Source organism: Lactuca serriola, chromosome 8, assembly GCF_051521515.1.
Source record: "Lactuca serriola cultivar US96UC23 chromosome 8, Lser_US96UC23_V15, whole genome shotgun sequence".
NCBI classification, from domain to species: Eukaryota; Viridiplantae; Streptophyta; class Magnoliopsida; order Asterales; family Asteraceae; genus Lactuca; species Lactuca serriola.
In genome coordinates this window covers 10,151,887-10,175,809 of record NC_136415.1, presented here as the reverse complement: position 1 = coordinate 10,175,809, position 23,923 = coordinate 10,151,887, and the positions used below count along the sequence as shown (strand labels likewise).

At 37.5% G+C, this 23,923-nt stretch overlaps 1 protein-coding gene and 1 pseudogene across 1 annotated transcript; both read left to right on the top strand.

Annotated features, from left to right (window-relative positions):
- Nucleotides 1-7,353: 7,353 nt before the first annotated feature.
- Nucleotides 7,354-8,163, top strand: LOC145066628 (uncharacterized). Its single transcript, XM_079013914.1, has one exon. It carries the CDS (start codon nucleotides 7,354-7,356, stop codon nucleotides 8,161-8,163), a length of 810 nt encoding a protein of 269 aa, XP_078870040.1.
- Nucleotides 8,164-16,363: 8,200 nt separating this feature from the next.
- LOC145066627 (large ribosomal subunit protein uL2mz, N-terminal part-like) lies at nucleotides 16,364-20,300 on the top strand (annotated as a pseudogene).
- Nucleotides 20,301-23,923: the final 3,623 nt, after the last annotated feature.

Genomic DNA, 23,923 nt, shown 5'->3' with positions numbered 1-23,923 from the left:
TGAGGATCAAGTTGGCGGGTGCAAGAACGACTTCTCCATTATAGATGGTTACCGAGTAACCAGTCTCGATCTTATTGTAAAAACCTAAGAGTGGGTTTATTATCGTTGTAGGATGAAGATTGGTAGAACTTTATAAGGGGATACAACGAGAGAGAGAGAGAGAGAGGTAGGCTCTCTTATTTTTTTTATTGTTTAAATTAATAAATATTAGCTTTAAAAAATGAAAGAAAATATAAAATAAATACCCTAAGGGTATTAAAGTCATTTCAGTCAACTGATGGATCAAATCTGCAACGAAACTAGCTCAAAAGCATCACAAAACCAAAAAAGTCGATGTTTTGGGCTAAACCTCAGAAAAATGTATACAACAGTGACCATTGTTGCAGTTTTGTCAAAATAAAATCAAATCTTAAAATAACTATGTATTTTGAAGCATATTATGTGCTTATAAAAATGAGTTTTAAAAAAAAATAAGTTAGTTTATTTGTATCAGAAAACTATAAGTTGATAAACATTTTTCTAAAAAAATATTTTAATTAACTTATAGTTATTCTAGGTGAATAAGTCATAATCACTTTTGAAAAATAAGAAAGATCTGGGTTTTCATAAACTCGTTTTTGAAGGTTTTGAAAAAATACTTATCCATATGTTGAACATTTTCTTAGACTTACTAACTTTTTTAAACACCGATAAGTCGGTAAGTCATTTCCATAAGCAATCACAAAACACCATCTAAACATTCTTATAGTTGACCTTTTTGAAGTTTTTTTTTTAATTAATTAAATTACTTTTGTCTTTATGATATGTGTTAGATGCTTTTTATGAAACTTTTATCACGATTGATTAATAATATTATATAGCATTTTAGTGTTAACACATGTAAATATGTAATTATAGAGATCGGAGGCAGCCAAAAGACTGGTAGGAGAAGATGTATAGGATGATGGTGGATCAGGTTGATCTTGAGAAAGTCAGGGAGTTGAGGTGGGTGGGTCGGAGGTGAGAAAATCATGAAAAATAAGGGAAAATGTATGAGGAGTTTCAAGAAAATTGTATAAAGGGTCGCAATTTGGTGTCATGGACTGAAAAGGGAACACTTCTTCATTAAATATGACATGGCAGGGATTTATGATTTTTTGTGTGGCTAAGTTGAGGAATCAGAAACCACGATGATTGGATGGATACCCAAGAAAGATGCATGGTGTGGTGCGAGGAGCTAATTTATGTGGGGTAGCTATGTGAGGGTAACATAAACAACCAAAGACACGAAGATGAGTTAAGACAAGGGGTTTTTGAAAAGTTTGGCATATGAGATTTCATTTTTGATTGATGTAGATGGAATGATGTTGAGGATGTGAGTGGCCATATGGAGGGCTTCCGCCCAATATATAGGTGGGAGATGGGCTTGAAAAATTAATATGTGAATTATGTTATTGATGGTTCGTATCATACTTTATGACTTTCCATTTTGTGAGGAAGTTCAAGGATAAGAGAAATGAAAAATGATCTCGTTTTGGTCAAAGAGGTTATCGAACATATTGTTATTAAATTCACCGCCATGATCACATTGGAAATTTTGAATATCAGTTTGAAATTGGTTTTTGACAAAAGCACAAAAATGTAAGAACTTGCTAAATTCATCTCTTTTGTTTAACAACGGATATACCCAAAGGAAATGTGAGTAATGGTCTAAAAGCAAGACATAATATTAAATACCACTTGTGCTAAGGATTGGTGATTGTCATAAATTTGAATGAACAATTTCAAATGGTTTAGAAACTGTAGAAATAATACTAAAGAAAGGTAATCTAATGTGTTTTCCAAGATGTAACTGCACTAACAATTTTATTACATGGAATAAAATGAGTGGAAATTAATTTATTGAAGACATGAGCACTAGGATGACCGACGCGTCGATGTCATAGTGAGCTGCTAGAAAGGAGAGCAATGGAAATCTGAAATATGGTGGAACATGATAAAGATCACCAGAGCTGTCACACCTAAGAATGACCTGGAGAGTGCCCAAATCCTTCACAATAAAACCATAAAGATTAAATTTAATGGAAACATGATTATCAGTTATAAAGTGACGTACATAAATAAGTGTAACGACCCAATTTTCACGTCCAAAAATTTCGTTTTTAAAACATTAGTTTAGAAAACATTAATAATTAAAACATTGTTTGATCAAACCACATCACAACGTAAACCATGTCTAAAAGCCAAATCATACAATCCAATCGAAATATCAGAGTATCATACCAGTGTGTGTGCATGATGTGCCGCTACCGCGCCAGCTCCTTCCCCTTTGATGAAGAGGTACCTGAAACCAAAACTGTAAACTGTAAGCACAAAGCTTAGTGAGTTCCCCCACTGTACCACATACCATATAATCACATAAAATACATATATTGTCAGGCATATCTGGGTGCCCGACCTACCCCTTCGGCCCTCTCGACCGGACGTTGCCTAGCATACCTGGGTGTTGGCCTCCCCTTCGGTCCTCTCGACCGGATACTGCCTAGCATATCTGGGTGTTGGCCTCCCCTTCGGTCCTCTCGACCGGATACTGCCTAGCATATCTGGGTGATGGCCTCCCCTTCGGTCCTCTCGACTGGATACTGGGGAACTAGTTCTCCCCTCTTCTACTACCACATAACATGTATCGCAATATCGGAATCTATCTAACATGGCTGGGTATGACTACCCCTTCGGCCCTACCGACCGGATATCTCGGGGACTATCTCCCCCTACTGTCACTAGCACATAGCATCATATCATACTAGCACATAAACATAACACAGGTAGTAGTAATCCCTAGATGAATATCACAGAGAAAATCATCTACATACAACTCCTACTGGTAGGCCGGCATTGTGGCCGTAGACCCACCGCTACTGGAAGGTAACTCACCTCGAAGTAGCTGCTGATCTGATTGGGAACTGACTGCCTACTGCTGCTGCTGCTCCGGAAATCCTCCGGATGCAATTCCCACAACATACTTAATCAAACACTGCTAACTGTCCTTTGGGTAATATGACCATTTTACCCTTGATCATGCCCTAAGTCAAAGTCAGAATCAACTTTCAGTTGACCCAACTCGCCGAGTCCCTGTCCAATCGACTGACCTGGATCCCGTCTTTACTCGTCGAGTTAGGCGTTGACTCGACGAGCTCTCCTTCCAAACTGATGTTCAAGTCCTTCATCCTACTCGCCGAGTTGTATGAACAACTCGCCGAGTTCATCTTCATCCGATGAACACTTATGCTGCGACTCGCCGGGTTGTATGAACAACTCGCCGAGTCTGATCTTGATCCAAGGAGATTGCCTTGAACTCGCTGAGTCAGGGCATTGACTCGCCGAGTTCCTTCATGGATGAGTTCGGCTTCCAACTCACTGAGTCACACCCCATGACTCACTACTCTACTCGACACAAAGAAAAGGGGACAAACTCGGAGACTCGCGAGTAGACTCGCCGAGTCAGATGAACGACTTGCCGAGTCGCAACCATGCAATCTCTATATGGTCGATTTTGCTTGAATCCAGCTTATGCTATCCATAGATCTGGGTTCCTAGAGCATGAATAACACGTAAAGTTTCCAACTTTACGTGTAGATACTCACTAATGGGGGATTTTAGGGCTCAAAATGCACCAAAAAGGGTAGATCTAGGGTGTACATGCAATATGGGTCCATAAAGGCAGTAGATCCAAGCTCCTGGAGCTCGATCTCACCTAGATCTAGGAGTTACCCAACTTATTACGAGTCCACAAGCATACATAAGCTTGGAAATGGATCAAAAGGGCTTTAATGGAGCTATAAGGAACAATAAGCATGAAAACAGAGGGGGAAATCGAGTTTTACCTCAAGGGAAACTCTGAGATTGCTCAAAGATGGATGACCTCCTCTTCTTCTTCTTAATCCACTCTTCTCCCTTCTCCAGAACTTCAAAACACACTAGGAATGCTTATAACTCTCAAGGAACAAAGCTTTGAACGGGGGTTAGGGCTCTGAGGGCGAATGGGGCGGAGTTGGGGCGCAAATGGTCGTTTAAATAGGGTGCAAACCCTTGGAAATTAGGGTTTCATCAGACAGCGCGGACTCGCCGAGTCGCCAACTTAACCGCGTCCCAAGTCTCGTCTCTACTCGGCGAGTCGGGCCTCCAACTCGTAGAGTCCAAGGCCAAAATACAAAATACCCAGATAAATCTTACATACCAGGAACCAGGTGCTACAATAAGATTTTTAATGATGTTGGGTGTAACAAGAACATTATACAGATGTAAGGGTCGGTAAGTGGAATCGAGTTTGAAATAACTGATGTGTGTGACGGTAATGAAATGACCATTTCCAACAAGAAGGAATTTTTCATGACTATTATTTTGAACATAAAATAGATTACATGTGTTGGATGTTAGGCGAGAAGTTGCTCATGTATCCATGTAACTAAGATTGTAGAACTTACTACTCGGTACTTGTTCAGCCGACTACCAAGTAGCGAGTACTCAGGAGTACTTGGGAGTACTCGGATTCGTTAATTCATGTAGAAATTTTTTTTAGGGAAATTATATATGTCAAAATCATAAGTTTATTGAAATATATAACAAAATTAGATATATGTGAATACACAAAAACTGAAAAACACAAAATGGTCTCATTTCATGAATAATTACTGAAAATTTAAGATATATATATATATATATATATATATATATATATATATATATATATATATATATATATATATATTGAAACGACCCAAAAATTTCAATTTTTATTATAACAAAACCATGAAACCAAGTACCACATAACAAAACCATACGTTGCGTATTTCACAAACCATGATAAAATACTGTGAGAAAAACTGTATCACAACTGTATCCAAACATATCAAGAAACTGAATCAACTCCCAGGACAAAAACTGAAGTTGTGGTGTGTGCGATGTCATCATCCCGAGCTCTTCCCTTTGCTTGCGGAAGTACCTGAAACCAAAATTGAAACTGTAAGCACGAAGCTTAGTGAGCTCCCCCAGACTACCACATACCATACAATACATATAAATCACATACTGGGACTTGCCCACTGCATCAGACCGAAGTCCGGAACTAGCTGCATCGGACCGAAGTCCAGAACTGACTGCATCGAACCGAAGTCCGGACCTGACTGCATCGGACCGAAGTCCGAAACTGACTGCATCGGACCGAAGTCTGGAACTGACTGATCATAGCATAACATAACACATATCAACTAATATAAACACATATACTGCATACTGCATCAGAACAGAGTCCGGAACACATAACACAAACATGCTTGAATCACAAAGACATCAAGCACTCTAACTACTGCATCGGACTAAAGTCCGGAACTACTGCTAACTAAACGGGCCAGCATTGTGGCCGTAGACCCGTTCCTACTGGAAGGAAACTCACCTCGTGAACTGGCTGCTGCGTGTATGGCTCTGGAAGCTAACTGTTGCTGCTCCGGTATCTCCCCAGCTACAAATCCATAAACACACTCAATCAAATGCTAATCACTGCACTGGGGTAAAATGACTCTTTTACCCTTGGTCAAAGTCAACTCTCCCGGTCAAAGTCAACCCACAGTTGACCTGACTCGCCGAGTTGGGCCGCCAACTCGCCGAGTCTCTAGTCTCACTTCTCAACCCTACTCGTGGCTACTCGTCGAGTATGGCATCGACTCGACGAGTACCCTCTCGATCCAAGAACTCATACAATCTGCATCCGACTCGCCGAGTCATATGAACAACTCGGCGAGTTGTTCTTGAGCTAAGAAGATTGCCTTGGACTCGCCGAGTTATATGAACAACTCGTCGAGTCCCTCCATTACTGAGTCTGCCCTCCAACTCACTGAGTCCACTCTACTACTCACAGGCTCCCACTCGACATCACTCAAAAAGGGGAAAAAACGGGACTCGCGACTTGACTCGCCGAGTCGTTCTTCCGACTCGCCGAGTCACATCCATGCAGCTACTCTAAACTCGATTCTGCTTGAATCCAGCGTCTAAAACTTATAGATCTGGGCTTCCTTAGTTCGATTAGCACGTAAAGATTCTATCTTTACGTGCCCATAAGCGTCCAAGCAGATAATAAGGCTCAAAAAGCATAATAAAGGCTAGATCTAGGGTTCTTATGCAAAGCATCATCAAAAAGGCAATAGATCCGGGCTCTACAACTCCTAAATGAACAGATCTAGGGATATCTCGACCTATTAAGGCATCCATACAACTATAAGGTTTGGAAAATACATCAAACTAGCCCTAGAAGTGTTCTAATGGAGGTCTAAAGCATAAAACAGAAGGAATCCGAGAAATACCTCAATGAACTCTGATTTTGCCCTTGGATCGTTGCTCTACACCTCTTCTCTTTGTTCCTTTCTTCTTCTTCTTCTTCAAGCCTTCAAAATCCACACAAAAACACTTAAAACAGTCAAGGGATGGATTAGGGTTTCTCACAGCTCTCTGAGGGTGAAGGAGGCGAGTTTGGGGCACATAACATTGCTTAAATAGTGAGCAACCCGGGGATTTAGGGTTTCTTCCTGGCAGGCAGACTCGCCGAGTCCCGAATATGGACTCGCCGAGTCGCTGACTAACACGTGCTCGAAATCCCGCCCCTACTCGACGAGTCGAGCTATAGACTCGCCGAGTCCCTCTTGAAAACTTCTAAATAAATGCCACGAAAGCAACATACCAGAGACGGGGGCGTTACATATATATATGTAGTAATAATCATGTGTGTATGTTAAAGAATAAATCATTAAGTATATTATATGTCACAACTATCATTTTAGGGCTAGGAAATTCTGTCCATGTGTAATTGACTCCTGATGTATCTTGTAATCCTAAGTTTGATGTTATACAAGCTATTCATGTTAGTCTATATATTATTAGCCCGCTTGTTTATGGGCCCTTTAGTCTTTAGCCCATTAGGGTTTCTGTCTAGCTAGTATTTATATCTGCTTTATTCTTTGTAGTCTTTATGCTTTTCTTTGAAGACTCTTGTAATCCCTCTTTATCATAATCATATGACAATATTTACATGGTATCAAAGCGGAGGTTCGATACGTTGTTAGAAGTCTTTGTAGCAGTCATCAGTGGCGCAGATCGATACGTTGTTAGAAGTCTCTGTAGCATGTTGTACTCGTTTTCTACCACTAGTATTCGTTGTTGCTTTTGATTTGTTGCTGCTGTTGATTTGTTGCTGCTATTGATTCGTTGCTACTGTTGATTCGTTATTGTTGTTCACTCGTTATCCAATTGATTGCTTCCGCTGGTTTGTTACTCCTTATTCTCAGATTCTTATATTGTCATTGTGGTTATTTATTCATTATCAACATGGCCGGAAAGGATGATTCCCTTCAGTCAGTCAGTACTCGTTTGGATGGAAATAATTATACGTATTGGAGTTACATTATGAAGAACTTCCTTCGTGGGAATAATATGGGGGGCTATGTCACTGGGACAAAAGCAAAACCTACAGTGCCTCAAACTGAGACTTATGATTTGTTGCTTGATGCATGGGAGACTGATAACTCCAAGGTCATTACTTGGATCAATAACTCTGTTACTCTGTCTATTGGTATGCAGTTGGCTAAATATGACACAACAAAAGAAGTTTGGAATCACTTGGAGAGACTGTATACTCAGTCCAACTTTGCTAAACAATATCAGTTGGAACATGATATTCGTGCCCTTCAACAGAATGACCAGAGTATTCAAGATTTCTATGTTGCTATGTCTGATCTGTGGGATCAATTGGCTCTTACTGAATCTAAAGAGTTAAAAGATTTCCAGCCTTACATTGCTAGGAGGGAAGAACAACGCTTGGTCCAATTCTTGATGGCCTTGCATTCTGATTTTGAAGGCCTACGTGGAACCATTATTCATCGCTCTCCTCTTCCCTCAGTGGATTCTGTTGTCCATGAGTTAATTGCAGAAGAAACCTGTATCAAGTCTCATGCGGATAAAGGTTTTAAAACAACCTCTATTCCTACTCCCGCTCCTGCTGTGCTTGCTGTTTCCTCCAACCAGTCTCGACAAACTTCAAGGGTTGTTCATGATGAGTGTGCATTCTGCAAACAGAAAAATCATTGGAAAGCTCAGTGTCCATTGTTAGTTAACATGGGTAAATCTGGTCAACCTTAGTCAGGGCAACAAAATAGGTCTGGTCAACAAAAGTTTCAGCCACATTCCTCTGGTACTCCTCCATGGACCTCTCGTCCTCCGCAGTTTGTTGCTGCTGCTGTGCCACCATTTGACACAAAATCTGTTGGAAACATGCCACCATCTGCATTGGATCCCAAAGTGTTTGAGAGTTTTAGACAATTTTTGGCCTCTAATCCCACTGCCATGTCTACATCTATGGCTTATTCTGGCCCTTCTTCATTTGATACATCAGGTATTCCCTCATCTTTGTGGATTTTAGATTCTGGTGCAACTCATCATATGACTCTTCATTTGTCATCATTTGCTTCTTTGTCGCAAGTGTCATCTATTTCTGTTAAGTCTGTTAGTGATACATCTATGCTAGTTGAGGGTGTTGGGTCTGTCTCTGTTTCTCATATCACTCTTCCTGATGTTTATTACATTCCCAAACTTACTTTGAATCTTGCCTCAGTCAGTCAGTTATGTAAGTCTGGTAACCGGGTGTTCTTTTCTGATTCTGTCTGTGTTATACAGGATCAACACACCCAGAAGGTGATTAGGATCGACCGTAGGGTGGGAGAACTATATGTCTTGGAGGTCCTCAAAGTATCTGATGTTGCTGCTTCCAGCATTGATTTATCGTCTTTTCTTTTGAGTCCTTTGTCGTCTGAGTTTTATCTTTGGCATTCTCGTTTGGGACATGTGTCTGTATCACGTTTGAATTTTTTTAGCATCTAGTGGTGTTTTGGGTCATTTAAAATCTTGTGATATTTCTGATTGTAGTGGCTGTAAACTGGAAAAATTCTCTGCGTTACCCTTCAATAAAAGTATGTCTTGTTCTACTGCTCCTTTTGACATTATTCATTCTGATGTATGGGGTCCTGCACCAGGACCCACAAAGGGTGGGTCAACCTGTTATGTATCTTTTATAGATGATTATACTCGATATACATGGGTTTATTTTATGCAACGCAGATATGATTTCTTTGATATTTACAGCAATTTTAGAGCTCTTGTTAAAACTCAACATTCGGTTGTGATTAAGTGCTTCAGGTGTGACTTAGGGGGTGAATATACCTCTAATGATTTCACTCAGTTACTTGCTTCTGATGGTACCATACACCAGTCTTCGTGTACTGATACACCTCAGCAAAATGGTGTTGCAGAACGAAAACACAGTCATATTGTTGAGACTGCCCGCTCATTGCTTTTGTCTGCACAGGTCCCTAGTGCCTTTTGGGGAGAAGCAATCCTAACTGTTGTGTATGTAATTAATCGTATCCCTACTTTATTGAACTCAGGAATGTCTCATTTTGAGAAGGTGTATGGTCATCTACCAGACTACTCTTCCTTATGAGTTTTTGGATGTACTTGTTTTGTTCTTCGTCCTCATGTTGAAAGGAACAAGTTGGGGCCGAAATATGCTATTTGTGTATTTTTAGGGTATGGTATTGGACAGAAGGGATACCGTTGCTATGATCCTGTGAGTCAGAAGTTATATGTTTCCCGACATGTTACCTTTTTGGAACATATTCCTTTCTACTCAATCTCTGCTACAGCCCACAATGTAACACAATCCGATCTTTTGCATATTGATCCTTTTGATGAAGATATAGAGGCTCGAGATTCATCTATGTCACATGATTCCTCAGCTCATGACACACCCACCTCTTCAGAGAGTGCCTCGTCTCCACCTGTTCCTGAGCCTGATCCTCCGATTATAGAAATTGAGGATCCACCTCCACCACCACCCCTCAGGAGATCTTCTCGTCCTGTCAAATCCACCAAGCTACCAGATTTTTCTTACTCTACATATTCAGGACCGTTTGCTTCATTTATAGTAAGCATTCATCATCTGTCTGAACCTGAATCATATAAAGAAGCTGTTTTAGATCCTCTTTGGCAAAATGCTATGGCTGAAGAACTCATTGCTCTCCATCAGACTCATACATGGGATTTGGTTTCTCTTCCTCCTGGGAAACATACGGTAGGTTGTCTTTGGGTGTACAAGATAAAGACTAGAGCTGATGGTTCTGTTGAACGGTACAAGGCTAGACTTGTAGCAAAAGGGTATTCCCAACAGTATGGTTTTGACTACGGGGAGACATTTGCCCCTGTTGCAAAGATGACGACAGTTCGTACTATGATTGCAGTTACATCCGTCCGACAGTGGAAGATCTTTCAAATGGATGTCAAGAATGCCTTTTTGAATGGTGATCTCCATGAAGAGGTTTATATGACTCCTCCCCCTTGTATTCAACACCGGCCGGGTGAAGTTTGTCGGCTTCGCAAAGCTTTGTATGGGCTCAAGCAAGCCCCTCGTGCTTGGTTTGAGAAATTCTCTATTGTGATTACCTCTCTTGGATTTGTCCAGAGTAATCACGATTCTGCTCTGTTTGTTAGATGCTCGAGTGCGGGACAAATTCTTCTGTCCTTATACGTGGATGACATGATTATTACAGGTGATGACCGTGGTGGTATTGAGTCTTTGAAGCATGATCTCGCTCATCGATTTGCTATGAAGGATTTGGGCTTGCTGCGTTATTTCTTGGGTATTGAGGTTGCTCAATCTAAGAAAGGGTACCTTCTTTCTCAAACTATATATATATATATATATATATATATATATATATATATATATATATCTGACTTGTTTACACGGGCGGGCCTCTCTGACAATCGGACTGCTGATACTCCTCTTGAAACCAATGCACGATATTCTCCTACTGATGGTATTCCTTTTTCCAATCCGAATCTTTATCGCACTATTGTGGGAAGTTTGGTTTATCTCACAGTTACCTGTCCAGATATTGCTCATGCTGTTCATGTTGTCAGTCAGTTTGTTACTGCTCCTACCTCTGTTCATTGGGGAGCTATTCTTCGTATTCTGAGATATCTTCGTGGCACTCAGTTTCAGAATCTCTTGTTTCCCTCGGCATCTTTTCTTGAGTTACGTGCCTATAGTGATGCTGGTTGGGATGGTGATCGTCATGATCGTAAGTCCACCACTAGATTTTGTGTATTTCTTGGAGAGTCTCTCATTTCATGGAAGAGCAAGAAACATGATGTTGTCTCTAGATCTTCTACAGAGGCTGAATATCGTGCTATGGCTGTAACTACATGTGAGATTATCTGGTTACGGTGGCTGCTTGCGGATATGGGAGTTTACATTTCCTCATCTACTCCCTTGCATTGTGATAACAAAAGTGCGATACAAATTGCAAAGAATTCTGTTTTTCATGAGCGGACGAAGCACATTGAGATTGATTGTCACTTTACCCGTCATCACCTGCAGCTCGGGACCATTTCACTTCCATTTGTTTCATCAACATTGCAACTTGCGGATATTTTTACGAAGGCTTTACCGGCTTCTCGATTTCGGTTCTTATGTGACAAACTCTCAATGCTAAGTGCTGCGGCATTGTGAGTTTGAGGGGGGATGTTAGTCTATATATTATTAGCCCGCTTGTTTATGGGCCCTTTAGTCTTTAGCCCATTAGGGTTTCTGTCTAGCTAGTATTTATATCCGCTTTATTCTTTTTAGTCTTTATGCTTTTCTTTGAAGACTCTTGTAATCCCTCTTTATCATAATCATATGACAATATTTACAGTTCATTCACAACTGACAATTCAAGTCGAAACTTACTCGTGAAATCTCTAAACCTAATTCAATACACTACATTCACTCAACTTTGGGCTTGTAACCCTAACTTCCCGGTTCAAACCTCTTATTGGACCAGGATTCACTTATTGGGCCTAATGGGCCGGTAACCTCTCAACTTGGTTCTTTTGGGCTAAAAATCCTCATTTGGGCCCTAATTGGACCCACATTCATTAAGCAATAGTATTTTGGGCCATACAACTCTTCATGGGCCTTATTGGGCCGAAAGTCACTCACTTGGGTTCTATGGGCCGAAAACCCATTTAATTAACCACATTGGGCCGAAAACTATTTATTTGACCCTATTGGGCCGTAAACCCGTAAGTGGGACCACATGGATCAAAATTTTCATAATGGGCCAATGCAATCTCAACTACACATAAATCCAAGCACAATAGTCTTTTTCTTTCCCTCCCTCTCCTTATTCTCGGTTATATAAAAAAAAGAGAAATTGAATTGATTTAAATTATTGACACCTCATTTTTGCATGTTGTATATCTATGCAATATACCTAGCATATATCTAGGAAGATGGGTGATTATCCACTAAGTAATAGCCACTAATCTCTCACTCTCTTCTCCTCTTTAAACTCTCGGCCAAACCTCCCCCGTCACTCTCCATTTTTCAATTCAAACCTCACCAAAAGATCATCTCATATCTTTCTCTATAACACAAAGAAATCCCCTCACTTCCTTTACAATTTCCGTGAGCTTAGTGTGTGCTTTCAAGAGCTTTGCATCAAGTATCATCCTCTTGGCAAGTTACTTCACATTCAAGTTGTTAAACTCCATCTTATGCTAAGATTATTTCTAAAAAATCACTCTTTTTTCGTGTTTATGATTCTAGAGCCTTTTTAGTTTCGAAAATCCCTTCAAAGGAGCATTCAAGACCAAAAATCTTCTTCATTCTTCCCTTCAAAAACGATATAACACCAAGGTGAGCTTCATACCCCCTTGTTTTCAAGTTTTACTATCTTTTGGGGGAGAATACAAGCTAGTTTTGTGGTTAATCTTATTATTATGCATGTATGTGTATATTTTCATGTTATGTTGTGTGAAATTGCCATGAAAATGTGTTAAACATTCACCAACTTGAAACATCTTCAAGGAATTGATGATATTAACAAGTAAACTACTTGAAGTAACTATTATGATTTGTTTGGAAAGATCAAACATGAAAAAGCTACTTGAAAACCCAAAGAATGTACACAAAAGGACCACTCTTGACAACAAAGATAAACAAAATGGGTTTTTAGAGTCACTTTCGGTTTTGATGGGCTTAAATTGACAATTCACGGTTTTATGAGCCTTGCTTGACAACTCACGGCTATTTTGGGCCTAAGGTGTAAATTTCCATAAAAATGGACCTTATGTTAAAACTGATGGGTTTTATGCATAAGAACAATCCTATGTGCTCATACAAAACCTAATGCTTGGATCTAGGTTTCTCTATGGTACATGCATTGAATCCAAGACTTGCAAACCCTAATCTAGCATACATAATTCGAAAATTAACTTAATACATCAAATCTAGATGTTTACCTCTTCAAAATTTGGCTTAGATCTTCTTCTATTCTTCTCTTGAGCTTAGAGTCAAAATTGTAACTCCTCTAATGGATCACAAACACCTCAAGCAAGAAGGAAACTTTGAGAGAGAAGGGAGGATGCTAATTTTCGGCCCTAGGGTTTCCCTTGAAAGCAAGTGTCCGACAATTGGAGCCTTGGGGTCATATTTATAGTGCTAGCTGCTAGGGTTTCAGTCTAAACCCTAATGGATAACTTAGCCACCAAGTAACCCAAGGAACCTTCTGGAATAAGGCCCTTGGACGAAAATATGATGATCCTTCATCATAATTTCGTTCCCCCTTAGTCCATTAGGTTTCCTTAGCCTAAAACTTAACTATCATACATTTGACAATTTATACCCCTTTATTTAATTAATCTCTTTTAGTCACCAAATTAATTCCTAATTAATTTATGACCAATACTAATTATATAAATATGATTTCTCCTTTAATATATTATTCTTATAATATATTAATAAACCATAATATTCTCTCTCTCCTCAAATTACCTTATCAAGTTGCTTTGGTGAAGGCAACCCAAAAGGACCATGCATAGCCGGGTCAAGTACATACCAAATATAGTTACGGACTTAGACACTAATCCAACAAAAAATCACGGTTTAGTGGGCTTAAATTGTCATTTTTCATTTAAATGGGTCTTATGTGACAACCCACAGTTTATTGGGCTTAAAATGTCATTTTTAATAAAATGGGCATTGATTGTAAATTCTCAACTTAATGGGCCAAAAATGTCATTTTCAAAAAAATGGGTCGTGTTGTAAATTCTCGGCTTTAATGGGCCTAAAATGTTATTTGTAATAAAAATGGGCCATTGTTGTAATTCTCGACTTTAATGGGCTTAAAAGGTCATTTTTAACAAAAGTGGGCCTTTATTATAAATTTCGCTTTTGTTGGGTCAAAATGGTCAATTTTAATAAAAGTTGGTCTTTTATGTCATTTTGGTAATAATTGAGTTAAAACAAACATTTTGATAACAAACAGACTATTTACGACATTTTTACTCTAATTGGGCCTTACATGCTTATTGGACTATATTTAGTACTTCATTCCTAATTGGGCCTTTATGACACCTACTATGTTAATCGGGTCAACGACAAATAAATATTTGACATTTTTTATAAAAACAAATATAGTTTTATCACTGAAGATTTGTAGTCATAATACATACTCGAAACAATATTTAAAGCGTTAAATAATGTGATACATTATTCACATATATTTAGTTAAGGCTCTTGTGAGACACTCCTTCATTCTTACCTACCTAGTGCACATCATAAGTCTTGTAGTTATAACCAGAGTCTCCTTGAGGGAGAGCGAGAATTTGTATATAGATCTATACGGGGATGACACCCCACACCTGAGCTGCTTGCTACAACTAGAGGGGCCAGTCTAGGGTGACAAATGTCTTACCTAACCGACGCCTGAAGAACGTCATGACAGACATATCAGTCATATCAAGTATGGTTATAGCGACTCACATATGGATTAACAAACACAATAAATTTACGGAATACACCTACTATACTCTTGATACATTGTACGAACTATACATTTACTACATTACTCGGGTCTTAAGGTTTTAAGACCACATCACTTTTACAAACAAAAAATATCGGATTTTCTGGGGAACATACACTATACATTACATTTTACATTATTCAGAAAATATCGGATTTACTGGGAAACACTCTTTTTACACTACTAAACAAGAACACGCATGCTTTAATACAAGATTTGAAACAAAATTTTCAAACCATTTTTACGGAAATATTGGATTTCTAGTGTTTACAAAATGATACAAAACTTTTCATACAAACATGCTTATGAACTCACCAAAATTATATATGTTGACGTTTTCAAAATAACTTGTATTCTCAGAGACTCGTTAATCAGGTCGGTCGTCAAGGAAATGTAGACTTTTGTTGTATTTTTGTTTTCATCATACATTTAACATTTGGGATGTAATTTGTGAACCAACACTTTGATGTAAACTATGATGGTTGTTATATTTCATGTACGATGATGATGTTGTCTTTGATTCATTTATATACACTGTGATGATATTACAAGATGAAGTCACCCGCCCCCGGACGTTTCCGCTGTTTGGTTCGGGGGTGCGACATTATACATATTAATCACCGAGTTGGCTGAGTTTAACAACATTGCTCGCTTCAGTAAGGGGCCGATCAGGGAGTACTTGGATTTTGTAACTCGTCTCGGTAAGGGGTCGAGTAAGGAGTACCCGGTCGAGTAATCGGCCAGCTCGGCGAGTTTTATAACATTGCATGTACCATGAAGCGTTAGGCTCGTTATTTAAGGAGACGGTGTTGTAAGCTTGAGCAAGGTAAGTTGCTTGATATTGAGCTATAAGAGGGAACCATTATTGAGGAGTGACAAGACCCGATGTAGTGGTGGTTGTGTGATATGTTGATTCGTGCGAAGATGGGGGCTGGTGGGATGATTGTTGCATTGGTGGAGGTCCAAGAAGCCTAGGTGAAGGTTGTTGGGCCTATTGACTGCGCTGTAGAGATGGGGTTGGTCTATCAGGTTTGTTTGTGGTCCATGGTGTTAAGCACATCCATGGAAAAGGAGCCCAAGATGGTGAATAAGGATAAGGAAAATGGGTTGTTTATGAGTATTGATGTCGCCACTGATCATTACTCCTTCCCCCCACGATTTGAGCGACTACCACGATTGTGACAACCTCCTCGAGAAGAATTTGGGTTACTCAAGCTTGTGTTGTTGTAGATTATTGTAGGTAAGGAAGAATGGTCTGAGTGAGCCGACTGTTGAGGGCATTAACGGTTAAGGCACTGGTCTTCAGCAATGAGTTTTGATAGAGCATGAAGGAATGTCGGTAATGGGTCATTACGGCAAAGAATCATGGCAATGTGGTCATATTTCATTGATAGACCATTGGGTAGGTGGGTAACCAGTGTTCTCCCGGGCACATGATGGTCGATGTTTGCAAGGAGATTAGAGATGGTGGTGATTCTTTCACAGTAGTCAGCAATTGGTTGATCTCCAAGAGTCATAGAACGTAACTCATTATCAAGTTCAATGGCACTAATGTCTTTATTATCACGAAACAAGTTTTCAAGGGAAATCCAAACTATGTGTGCAGTAGCTCCGGTCTTCAAGATGATATTGAGAAGCGATCGAGTGAGAGTGGTGTAGATACATTCTTTGACCACAAAATCAAGTGGATACCAGTCTTCATCTGTATCAGATGTGGGTTTGGATTTTCGTGTAAGTGATCAAGAACACCAAAAGCACAACAGTGTGTAACAAATAATTCTCTCCACGCGTCATAGTTAAGCTGATTAAGGTCCAAGATGCGAGGCACAAGGATTTTAATGTTTGTGATTCCGAATGGTTTTTGATTTGTAGTGGGTGTAGAACTTCTAGATGCAAGCATTGTGAAAGTGAAGAGAAAGCAGGAGAACGACGAGAGAGATGAGAGAGGTCTGGTAGGTTAGGGTTGCCGGCATAGGATCAGATTGAGAATTAGAGTAAACGAGGCATTTAATCTGAAACCATATTACAAACGATATTTTCCTATGATTGAGATTTGCATTGATATGGAAAATATATACATCATAACTAGTACAATGGGCTAGAATAATGGGCTAATCTATAACTACACACTACAAATCCAAATACACTAATAGTAAGGATATATTATGATAGTAGTATATACTATTATTATATTATAAAAATTGTTATTATTATGTTTGATTGTAAAAAGATTATTAAGTTTATTTATTGGCATCCATATAAGTAGTGTAACACTCGAAGTTTTCAAATTTCCATACAGCCCAATAGCCCATGAGTACGTTATGAGATTTTATTTTGTTGAGAGAGGAATTGATTAATTCAAGTTGTTTGTTGAATTTATGAGTTTTTAAGTAAATAAACAATTTGACTCGGCCATAAATCAAAGAGGTAATTTTTTTAAATGTCGATTTATCTTTAATGCATGCTATGAAAAAAAAAATCAATGTGATGTACACATGTGTGTACTATATTTATCATCTATAGTGTTATACATTATGCATTACTATGTCACTTGTGAAAGCTTATATATGTATACTAACTAGTGGTTAGTTGTTGCAGGAATTTTATGTATGCATAATATGTAAGAGATACTTGCAGGGATTTTATATATGCATAATATGTAAGAGATAATTTAAAATATGATTAAAGTTGTTAAAAAGATAAAATAAATTTCAAAACTGTATTTTTATAGAAAAAAAATATATTTTAGAAGACATATGAAAATAAAATTTGTTAAAAAAGAGTTGGATTTTTTAAATAGTTTGAACCAATGTACATCGTAATAAAAAAAGTATAAGTTTCGTAAAAATATATAAAAACATGGAGTGGAGACCAAATTCACAATAAAAATAAAAGTGGAGTTCATGTAATAAATATAAAACATTGACTAAAATTGTAATAAGAAAAATAAAAAAAAGAAAATAATAATAATAATGATAATAATAATAATAATAATAATAAGACGAGACTAAATTCGTAATAAAAAATAAAAATCAGGCCAAAAATTGTAAAAAGAAAATGGACGCTTACTGAATATGTAATCTTTACTATCTTTACTGTATTATTAAGGATATTGCATATTTCTTGAAATTTAAGAGGTACTACACCTACTGTATAATATACAATCAATTTATTCATATCTTTTAATACTCCTGTCACATTTCCGTTTTACAAATTAATTGCATTAAATATTCACATTTTCGTTTGTCAAATTAATGGCATTAACATTGACGTTTCATAAATTGAATTAAAAAAGTAAACATACTATTTTTCTCCCCTGTCCTTTACACTCGCATTTTCCCTCAAACAAATAGCAAAAACCCTATTTTGAAAAGTCGACATCGCACCTCATCCGCCTATTCATCGTCATCATCACCATCAGTAGTGAATCACCACCCACTCTCCAACCTCGCACCACTCACTGTATCTGTATCTAATCGTCGTCGCCGCCACCTACTGTGCTCTCGCAACACTTTTTCGGTAACGGGAAGCCACCACGCTCTCTCTTTATCTCCTATGTCCTCTACACTCGCACCACTCGCTTGAGATTACTTCGAGGATTAGCAGCTTTCAGATGAGATCCAAGCACTCTATCAGCCGTAATATATATATATATATATATATATATATATATATATATATATATATATATATATATATATATATATATTGCAAATTCGAAGTTGAAATTGTCATGTTTAAGAGAAATGAATCTGAAAAAGGGGCTCAATGAAGATTGAATTTGATGTCAGAATTAATGTGCAAATACATATTTTTTGTTCCAGATTTGATGTCAAACCTAGCTCTTTCAAATTATTACATGTTCGAGTGTCGTCTGTGTGTCTCTAGCCTCAAAACCCACGTCTGTATAAGGTCAAAATGCTTAAGGGTATCGGTAGTCACCCAAGACAAAGTTCTGTTTTTGAGGTTTCAGCTTTGTTGGGATATTGGTTCTCTCAGAGTGTTAATTTGGTAATCGTAATGCCGAAAACACCTGTTTTATGAATTGCTGATGAAACATGTGACTTTTTGAATTTATTTGCTTGTTGCTCTTCTTGCTGAACCCTAACTTCAACTTTACAATAAGAAACAACCTTTTTGACATCAGAAGTGAAACTTTCTTTGGCATTCCTAGACCATGGTATACTCTTTTAAATAAAAAGAGTTGATTTTTTTCATGTACATTTCAGTAAACACTTATTTGTACATGTAAAAATGCAAATATATTGAAAGAATGAATCATGTGCTGATAAAGTAAAAAGAAATTTGTATTTAAAGCTACATATTTTCAATTCAAGATGGATAATCAGTACCAGAGAGATGTCATTTCCAGCTTTCTTAATTTGATTATAGAGATGTGGTGCTTAGGATTTGAACATTACTGATTATACTGTTATCTGAAATTCATCTATGATTTATCCAAACAAAAACAGTTTTACTGACTTTATCATATTCCTATAGGTTCTCAAAATGTGAGCTCTGAAAGGCCACTTAGGCAATTCGTTACAAGTAAAGACAAGTCAGCAGGTAGAAATTCAAAGGGTCGTATCATAACTTTCCACAGAGGGAGAGGGGAAAAATGGTCACAAAGAACAATTGACCTAAAACGCAACACTTCGTCAGTAGGTGTAGTTGAACGAATCGAATATGACCCAAATCGCACTTCACGAATCGCAGTGGTCAGATGGGTCGAAAGGGCAGCTTTTGACCGCCCGAAAAAAGTCAACTCCCTCCAAAAAAACTTCACCTCACCCCCAAGATCCTACCCTCCATCTCCATCAAAGGTCAGTTTTCATTCTCTTCAATTCCCGGAATGTTAGAAGACAAAAAGGTGGAATCTTTAAGGCCTAAAACAGATCATGTAGTGGTTGGACTTTCAAAATGTAGTAGGACCTTGAGTAGTCAAAGTTAAAGTCAAACGGGGACCCACATGAGAAATGTTAAGGATGTTTTCTTGTCTGCATTTTCATCTTCAAATGGGAAAAAAAAGACATGATGCTCCTTCTTCGTTTGTGAATGTGTTGGGTGTTCCAATAATGACGGTGGCAGGGGCAAAACCGGAATTTTTTGTTCCAAGAATGAAAGATGATGTGAAAGAGAATGAAAGTTTGTTACTTAATGAGGTAAAAAGGTGGGATAAGGATAGTATTGTGTGGGGGGCATAAGATGAAACGAAAAGCAGTTGTTTCTTGGGGGAGTTTGAGACAACGGGGGATTTTAGGGGTTGTTAATGAGTCAAAGTCAAAGTCAAAGGTGAGAGAAAGTGAAAAGGTGGAAAAAGATGGGAAATTTGGAGTGGATCGAGCTCATGTGAGTTATATATTGGCTACCTAAGTGTCGATTTATCTGTTACTTGTCTGTTATGACAAAAAAAACAACATAAATCATAATTATACTAAAAAAACAAATATTTAATCAGGGTTGTAATCAAGAGTGTACATTTATATATTATTATTTTAACATTTATACAGTTTGACATAATCGGATTTGTAATCAAGAGTGTACATTTATATATTATTATTTTAATTTTTGAATAAAATATCCACAATTTAATCGTCTCTACAATTTAACTTTTGAATAAAATATTCACACCCAGCGCTTGGCGCGGGTAAATGACTAGTAAAATTTTAAAGTGTGTTGAAAGTGTAAGACAAAAAATAGGATAGAGGTGGGAGGACCTGGGCCATAGCATGATTTAATTCCGAAGGTGAGGTTTTCGGCCCGTGTTAATAAAAAACAAACATGAGAGCGAAAATTAAATGGAAAGAGGACTCAGAACCTAAATCTCCTCCAAAAGACTATATAACATCAAAATGTCATCAAAACGTACTTGTGTTGTGTAGCGTTTTTCTAACAAAAAGTGCATCCACATTAATGGTATTTTAAGCCTAACGATTGTATAATGTATATCTCGGGTACAAAGTAGCGATCAATTGAACAGAGCTCTTTGTTACTGAAAATTTATTGTTGACAGTCTTGTGTATTTGGAAGTAGCTTTTCATGACATATTGTAAAGGCCGACCATCACATTTTGAGGGTCATTTGCAGTTTATTAAAGTTAGGCCAAAACAAGTAAACTATACAAAATACAAATATATAAATCCGTATTATTAAGCATCTATATGACAAAAAAATCGAGTATATACAAAAAAATACTCCATACTTTAGGCAAGAGCAGCACCATTAAATTTTCCAAAAGATTAATATAAGGTTTATACGAGAAATCCGGAATAACAACGTGATGCTTCTTTTAATCCTTTATTAGACAAACATGCATTAATCTAGTTGTTAGACAAGCATATACACAAAATTAATAGGGAAATTAGTAAACTAACCACTTTTTTTGTTTTTTTTTTTAAATATAACCAAGTTTTTTATTTTTTTATTTTTTTTTCTTTTGAAAAATAACCTTTTGTTCAGGAATCGGTCATTCCGGACCCAAAAACCGGCTCAAGCCCAATAATGTAGCCCAATGGTATATATATGGGTCCCACACATAGAAAATCTGGAATACGCTTTCAGGAATTAACAAATCCGAAGCACCATTACCCGCATTTCGGACCAAATTTTTCAGCATGAATTCGTCAAACCAAGTAAGTTCTACACAGAAGCAGACTTTGCATTTGATTTTCTGAAACAAATTATGTATTCCGGAATGGTCCGGAACAAAAGGAACAACTCTGGAATATCTTTTTTTTTTTTTTTATCTTTTTTCGTTGTACGTGTATGAATGTTATGTAATGTGTTTCTGATCGGTTGTTTTAGTTCGAAATTAGGTATTGTAGGGGTTCCAGAATGGTAATGTAGATCCGGAACCTGATGATCTATTCCGGAATGATGATCCGGAATACTTATAATATACAATTTTCTCTAAGTATTGTTTAACAACTCATATTAGTCCAAAGACGAGTTAGTGTGGATGTTATAAAAATGGGTTTTACGGACGTCGAAGTTGTATTTTAAGGAAGCTTTCGGAATTGCGGCTGATAAAGGTAAAATCGAAAAACAATAAGTTTGTAATTATAATTTATTTTCACAGTAATGTATTAAAAATGTTCTTGGAATTTTCTTTTTGTAGATAGAAAACGACAATGTTGGGTTTCAAAATAAGATAAAAAAAAAATAAACAAACAAAGGCACCCATAAAATTAAGAAAGAAATCAGAAATGATGTTAAAACTTAAACCGAAAGCAGATAGGACTCCAAAAGATGGCACCAAAGCAAGTGCAGACAAACCTACAACGATAGACTAGTTGCAATTATGCTTTTTTTTTGTTATGGATATGTTTCAGGTAGTGTTTTTTATATTACTAAATACTTTTATGCACATTGGTGTTTAAATAGTATATTAATATAATTTAGGTATATTCTATTTTCAATATCCAACATCCACTCACTCGAACAATCAGGATGAGTTGCCTATAGAGTATGCTATACCATGTCTTGAAGACAAGCAACGACATCTTGTTGATACGACTGCATTAGAAATGATACATGATTATCAACATGCTAATCAACGAATGATAATACTGAAAATTTCATTACCACCTTCACCGATTGAGGACCGAAGAAAAGTAGCATTGTATAACATGTAAAGGCTCCTTATTACAATGTCTGAAGATATACGACAATTTGTGAACACATTGAACATCATCGAAGAAACACGTAGGACAACTCCAACAACAGAAGATCGAGTCGAATTGACTGATAATGGTTTCAAACTAATTGTTACCTACATGGAATTGTTTAAAATCATGTAGACACAATTAGTTTGCATCGGATGCAAGTTCTTAGTTATCGGCCACAAATGTAATCTAATTTTAAATACGGATATTGTAATGTCTTTTCAAACTGAATTTTATAAAATGAACGGTATGATTATCTAAAATGACAATTATCCTTTTGATTAACATTATTGCAAAAAAACCGTTATTTAACCTATTACATACTTAGATTGGTTTCCACAAATCAGGGAATTGTAAGGGATACATATTTTGTTCTCGGTCAACAAAATTTTCTCTAATTCTAACAACATCTGTTAGACGGTCCCGTTCTCCACATAGCTTATTGATCTGCTTATTTGCATTTTCAATCTACTTATTAGCTTGTTTCACTTCTTTCATCGCTTCTGCAACCCATATTCTTTTTCATTTACTTGTTCCGCTAGATCGTCTACACGTCGATTGAGTGTGCGACTTCTTTCAGAGTCCCTTTCGTTTGCTTCTTGAGTAGCCTTCATAGCTTGGAAAATGTCATTAAACATTTTACCCGGGAGTGGGAAATTTAGGCCTTCCGGAAACGGGTTATTATTTGAACAAACATAACAATCTTCTTCTTCACAATGCCAAACATCATCATGAGATGAACTCATTCCAATTTTATTTCAATGTTGAGGATTCATGCTAGGTGCATTTTAAGGTCGAAAAGCAAGTGTCCGAAATAGTCATTCCAGAAAGTGGCTTCGGATCCGGAATAAGGGTCTGAAATACTTTCAAGAATCTATGACATTTACTGCTCGGAAGAACTACACATACTGTCAGGAATCTAATACTTTTACTATTGGAAAATGACTACACATATGTTAGGAATCTAGGACAATTATTGTTCCGAAATTATGGTCTGAAATATAAATTTCGGAATGTGGTTCTGAAATAGCTGGTCCAGAACTTTGCTTCGAAATAGTTGGTCTGGAACCTGGCTCCAGAACAATGGTCCAAAATAGCTAGTCTGAAACACTATCAGGAATCTATGACATTTACTGTTCGGAATGACTACACATAATGTCTGGAATCCCTGACCTTTACTGTTTGGGATGATTACTCATGTGTCAGGAATCTAGGATAATTATTATTCTGAAATTAGGGTCCGAAATATCAATTCCGGAATGTGGCTTCGGAATGTGTTTCTGGAATAGTGTCAGGAACCATAACCCTAGTAAACGTCATTATATAAATGAA